The sequence below is a fragment of the Osmerus mordax genome, chromosome 4, assembly GCF_038355195.1.
Source record: "Osmerus mordax isolate fOsmMor3 chromosome 4, fOsmMor3.pri, whole genome shotgun sequence".
NCBI classification, from domain to species: Eukaryota; Metazoa; Chordata; class Actinopteri; order Osmeriformes; family Osmeridae; genus Osmerus; species Osmerus mordax.
Window position 1 is genome coordinate 1,607,122 of NC_090053.1, and position 6,261 is coordinate 1,613,382.

The 6,261-nt window shown below is 50.3% G+C and overlaps 1 protein-coding gene across 2 annotated transcripts in view; it reads right to left on the minus strand.

The window, feature by feature from the left end:
* Positions 1–6,261, minus strand: part of mrpl23 (mitochondrial ribosomal protein L23) — a 34,331-nt gene extending 28,070 nt beyond the window's left edge. The window contains exons 1-3 of one of the 2 annotated variants that reach the window (XM_067233877.1): positions 6,074–6,261; positions 5,499–5,647; positions 4,750–4,872 (exon numbers count right to left, since the gene is read on the minus strand). In XM_067233877.1, coding sequence (XP_067089978.1) covers positions 4,750–4,872; positions 5,499–5,617 — 242 coding nt within the window. In that variant the 5' untranslated portion in view covers positions 5,618–5,647; positions 6,074–6,261. The remainder of the gene's footprint in view (positions 1–4,749; positions 4,873–5,498; positions 5,648–6,073) is intronic. The other variant, XM_067233878.1, reaches the window with a different exon arrangement.

The following is a 6,261-nucleotide window of genomic DNA, read 5'->3' on the forward strand; positions in this document are numbered from 1 at the left end:
CCAGCCTGTGCTGCAGCAAGTCTTCTGGAGCCCAGCCTGTGCTGCAGCAAGTCTTCTGGAGCCCAGCCTGTGCTGCAGAAAGTCTTCTGGAGCCCAGCCTGTGCTGCAGCAAGTCTTCTGGAGCCCAGCCTGTGCTGCAGAAAGTCTTCTGGAGCCCAGCCTGTGCTGCAGCAAGTCTTCTGGAGCCCAGCCTGTGCTCCAGCAAGTCTTCTGGAGCCCAGCCTGTGCTCCAGCAAGTCTTCTGGAGCCCAGCCTGTGCTGCAGAAAGTCTTCTGGAGCCCAGCCTGTGCTGCAGCAAGTCTTCTGGAGCCCAGCCTGTGCTCCAGCAAGTCTTCTGTAGCCCAGCCTGTGCTCCAGCAAGTCTTCTGGAGCCCAGCCTGTGCTGCAGAAAGTCTTCTGGAGCCCAGCCTGTGCTGCAGCAAGTCTTCTGGAGCCCAGCCTGTGCTCCAGCAAGTCTTCTGTAGCCCAGCTGGTCAGACAAAGGTTGTCGAAAAAAAAACAGGCCTTCACCGAGAGACACGTATCTCTTTTAGAAAGACAGAAACAGAGAGTAGGAGGGAAGAGAATGAGCAATAGACAAAGAGAGGCAAGATGAGAGCCAGAGGGAGGCAGAGAGGTGGCCGGGGAGAGAGTGGGAGAGAGAGAGAGTAGAAAGAGAGAGCGCTCCTGGGGGGCTGCCCAAAGCCAGGGGACGGAGGGCAGGAAGTCAGAACAAACCCTCAGTTTCATTCTTTCTCTATGGGTAGGAGAGCTGTTACCTAAGAGACGCAACTAACAGATGTGCCTACGGGCCCTGTTTCCCCTCTTCCACCCCCCCTCCACCCCCCCTACCCCTCCTCCACCCCCCCCCCCCCCCTACCCCGCACCCCTCCAGCCCCCCTCCCCCGCACCTCTCCCCCGTCACACAGAGTGCACTTGGGGGGTTGGCGAAGCAGAGCAGACTGACAGGAAGAGAAGTGGGGGGGGTACTTGAGATGAAGAATGAAAGGGAGGGAGAGAGTGTGATTGTGTGGGCGAGAGCTGGGTTCCTAGAAAGCAGAGCGAGGGAGGGAGGGGGGGGGGGGGGGAGAGAGGTGATGAGAAGCTTGGGGGTAGTGGGAGGGGGAGGGGCTTTGGGAATAGGCTCCTCACAGGATCATTAGAGCAGGAATACTGATCCTGATTGCTGTGAAGGGCATCCTTCTAATCCCCAAACAGCACACACTCCAATTATCCAGCCTCCACACACACACGCACGCACAAAAAACACGTACACACACCCCCAGAAAGCACACAGACACAAACGAAAACAAGAGTTTTTGCTAAAAGTAACCCCTCCAGCCCAACCATGCTCCAGTGTAGAAGAGCCCCACCCTCCCTGGCTAACTTCTTCCATCCTACACCCCACCGTGACTCCCCCAGACCTGGCCTACCCCCCCGTCCCTCCCTCTCTCCAGATAAGGAGGTATCCCAGGGGCCCTGAGCATCACAGGGTTTGCCGACTGATATATTTCTAGATGAACACGTAATGCTGCGCTCGTTCCCCACGGCTAGGCCAGCCTCGACTGACGACATCGGCCCCAGAGATGAAAACATGGAGGAGCGTGTGAGACCGGCCCACGGAAGGTCACAGAGCTGTTGCCGAGCCGGTTTTGGTGTTGGGGAGGGTCATAGCAGGGCCTGGGGCTGAGGGGTGGGGAGGTAAGTGTGGGTAGGCAGGGCTAAATAAAGGTGTATTGTTTGGTATTGTTAAGGGGAGGGAGGGGAGATATAAACAGGATATCAAAGCGAGTCAAAGGGAGAGGACGGCAGGTGTATTTAATGCAGAGTCCTAGGAGGGGTTGGAAAGAACATGCTGAACTATTTTCTGAGGTCTTTGTCTTCCTTTGAGACCATATCACCATGTCAGACCTGGCACACCGAAGGACAAACACAGTTTCAGACAGACCCAGCTAGCTTAGCCTCTACCACGAACAGAACACAGACCCAGCTAGCTTAGCCTCTACCACGAGCAGAACACAGACCCAGCTAGCTTAGCCTCTACCACAAGCAGAGCACAGACCCAGGTAGCTTAGCCTCTACCACGAGCAGAGCACAGACCCAGCTAGCTTAGCCTCTACCACGAGCAGAACACAGACCCAGCTAGCGTAGCCTCTACCACGAGCAGAGCACAGACCCAGCTAGCTTAGCTTCTACCACAGAGCACAGACACAGCTAGCTTAGCCTCTACCACGAACAGAACACAGACCCAGCTAGCTTAGCCTCTACCACGAGCAGAGCACCGACCCAGTTAGCTTAGCCTCTACAACGAGCAGAGCACCGACCCAGTTAGCTTAGCCTCTACCACAAGCAGAGCACAGGGAAAGAGAACAGGAAGTTGACGCAGGGTTCATACAAGGTAACCTAAAACAGGTCAACTAACAGGTGACAAGATAGTAAAGCGTACCTACAGTAGGCACAGCCCTCTCTTTCCTACAGACACTACACACACACAATGGTTTTGAAAGCATTGTGTCAGAGGAGCTAAGTGGTGAGAATGAAACAGGAGACTGTTCTCTGAGAAGATGAAAGGTGAAAGACAGCCGCTCCTTATGGTCCTGTAGCCCATTGTCAGGTCAGGACACACACACACACGTAACTACCTACACCCTCCCTAACATGAACACAATGCACACACACTCCCAAAGCCTCCCACACAATAAAGACAGCAGCCCCACCCTGACACATGGAGCCCCTGACAAAGGCCTGTCATGGAGAGAGAAACCTGGAGATAAAAGTCACATGACGTTGTGACATCAAGGGTCAAGTGTCAGGGTCTGCCAGACACTACAACAGCCAGGGTGAGCGTCTGCCAGACACACACAATACCATGAACCACTTCTCCTACAGGGCCCAGTAGGCTAAACTGAATAGTGGTCAAAGCCAGGACATGGAACCACTTGCTGTGACATAACATACAGTAAACTTAATTAGTTGAAAAGAGAGGCTCTGGTTCCAGATTTGAGACAGAGCTGGTGTTTACGGCTCGGAGCAAACGCAGAGATGAAACAGAGGGATCACCATGGCGATTGGGACGTTGTTTGGCACAACAGCCTTGCCTCCCGTGCAGGGAGCCACAGTAGCCCACTCATTACTCTGTCAGTGACACAGGAACACTGCACGGTTGCTTGTAAATGAATACACAGTGTGTGTGCGTGTGTGTGTATGTGTGCGTGTGGGTGGAATTCTCTGGGCATGTCAGCTTAAGTGGAGTTCACAAGGTGTAAAAAGAATGAATATATACTGTGTGTGTGTGTGTGTGTGTGTGTGTGTGTGTGTGTGTGTGTGTGTGTGTGTGTGTGTGTGTGTGTGTGTGTGTGTGTGTGTGTGTGTGCGTGTGGGCAGCTGCCCCTGACGAAGCCTGAACTCTGATACAGGAAGGGCATATGTAAGAAGCAGAAACTTGATGATGTCGCTGGAAGGAGGAAATACTTAGAGACCGCAAAAGGAATCAAAGAACAATCGACAGGAGAAAAGGGCAGGCAGGCAGGCAGACAGGCAGACAGGCAGAGACAGACAGACAGACAGGCAGGCAGGCAGGCAGGCAGGCAGGCAGGCAGGCAGGCAGGCAGACAGACCAGAGGTGACACCAGTTCATGGGAAGCAGGCTGTGTATGTTTGGAAGTAGAGACATTACAATAGTGGGTCCAGAAAGAGTAAAACAAAGATGGAGGGGAAGACAGAGAGAAGAGGGGGTGGAACAGAGAGAGGGATAGAGGAGCAGAAATCAAGAAAAACTGAGCGAAAGAGAAGAGGGAGAGTGGAGGACAGATGGGGTCAGAGCGATGCAACATGCGTGTTTCACATGGGCTCCAGGTGCTGCTGGTGTGTTTCTCCCTCGAGACAAACAACACTACCACTCTCATTAGCACCCATTTACTGTCTGCCCAACACAGGGCGAGCTTTTAGTGCCACCACAAACACCATCAACACTCCCAAAAGCAGACAGCAACATGCACAGTGGTGTGTGTGTGTGTGTGTGTGTGTGTGTGTGTGTGTGTGTGTGTAACTCTGTCACAGAACCCCTTCTCTCCTGATACCTGCCCAGTCTATTCCAACCCCTTACATGCGGATACACAGAATGAAATTACATAAGCACCCAAACCTGGTGGAGACAAGCCAAGTCTGGGGGTGTGAACCTGAATGAATAGATTAGAGGTAAACCCCTCAGAGGCACCTGCCAAGACTTCAATCTGAAGCCCTGATCACTGCTGTGACGGATGCTGGTAAGCATGGAGGAGAGAGAGAAAGGTGGAGAGAGAGAGGTAGAGAAAGAGAGAGAGGTAGAGAAAGAGAGGTAGAGAGGTGTGTGTGTGAGGGGGAGGGGAGGGGGGCTGTCCCAAAGGGAGTGTTGCCAGGTTCCCATTCTAGAAACTATTATGACATCATTCATCGTAGATATTTTTCCAACCACAGACTTCCAATCACTGACAGTACCTAGCTCTTCCACGTGCACTCAAGCGAACTTCAACTAGCTGTGAAGTGTCAAGAACTGTATTATTGAGTCTTAGCCTTGCCTACTGTTAATAAAACAAGTTTCATTCAAACGTATTTTCCCCCTTAAACACTAAAACACCACGTCCATCAACCTCAATAAGTGGGTAAAGGCCTCAGCTGTGAAAACTAACAATCTCAATTCATAAGCTTAGCACTCCGCCTGGTGGACGAGTGTGTGAACTACAAGACCAGGAGATAACGGATCGTAAACACTCCAAACATTAACAGACTTACTCCATCGGGATGCGGAACTGGACGGTATCCGGGGGTTGCTCCTTCCCAGGTCGGACCAGGGTGAGGGCAAATGGAGGCCTGAACATCTTCAGCTGGGGGTTCCCTGCCTGGTACAGGGGGTATCTGAGGGGAGCAGGTCAGACCGCGCACAGTCAAAGGATGAGACGGCAGAACGGCCTTTCTACTAGCATCAGATTAATCGGTGGGAAATAAAAGCTTTCTAAATGTGCTAGACAAGGAGACATCATGTGGTCTTGCTTTAATTCCAACACCTGTAATTAATCTGTGCAGGTAAATACATGGAGAATTAGGGCGTCTGTCTGGGATGCAATGCAAAAAAGAATCACGTCGTGGCAATTTATTGAGGGTGAATTTCAAGTCAAAAAGCTCGTAATGCACTTGATTGCTGCTGGAAGAAATAGTTAGCAAGCTAGCGCCGGAGTATCTAGCTAGCTAACTAGCTCTTGCGATCAAACTAGATACACTTAAGAACAACACAATCTACGAAGATCATTTCAAACAGCAATCGGTGTGTATTTTATAGACCCTGGCAATCAATACTATAGTTAGTTAATCTATCTAATTAGTTGACTAGCATCACCAGTAGCTACTTAGATAGCTACATGATTACACTGAAGACTGAGCGCTAAGCTAGCTAGCTAGCTAATACAAGAGCAAATATAAACAGTATCTGGGCATGATGCAGCTTTCTGATACATGCAGCATAATATTAAACCATTTTTACTTACATCAGTCTTCTTGCCATAACACAACTCCCTTGTTTTGATATATAAGCAAGCTGGGTGAGGTTTGTTGTCTTCTCAAGGGTACACGTGGGGAGTACTTCCAGGGATGATGACAGACGCATGCGCACAAGCTTTAGGGAGGGCGCGATGCCCTTGAAGTACAGAAGGGCACTTTTTGACCTAGTCCTGCCAACCTGATGTGGCCGTTAGGATCTCTTACAGACATTTTTGAGTGGAACACTACTCCTGCAAGTGCTCGGACAGCCATTGCTTTTACAAGATTCAATGCTTGGTTAAAAAAATGACTAAAAAATAATGAGTTGTACTTCGAATATACCGATATGGAGTTTGCAGACAATATTTGAAAGGGTCATTCAATATTGTCATTGTGATCAATGACAATATTAAATTTCTTCACAGAAGGTTTTTGGCAATATCACAGTGGAATTTCTGAATGTAATTCCACTAAAATAACCTTTAATAATGCCAAATTCCCAGTCCAACATGAATAAAATGCTGTGTAATAATTGTTCATCTTAAATAGCAATGTAGTTGTTACCACTCTGCCTATGTCCTACCTTAGCAGACAGAGGGAGACCTTCTCCCACTGGGCTCACTCTTACACTCACACCCACTCCAGTGTGTTGGCTGTCAGGGGGAGAAGAAATGAGGGTCCCCTGAGGGGGAAATGAATCCAGACTCAGTTGGCTCTCTGTTGCTGGCAGGGGCTGTATTGCTCACTGAAAGAGCGTTTGCCAAGGAAGTT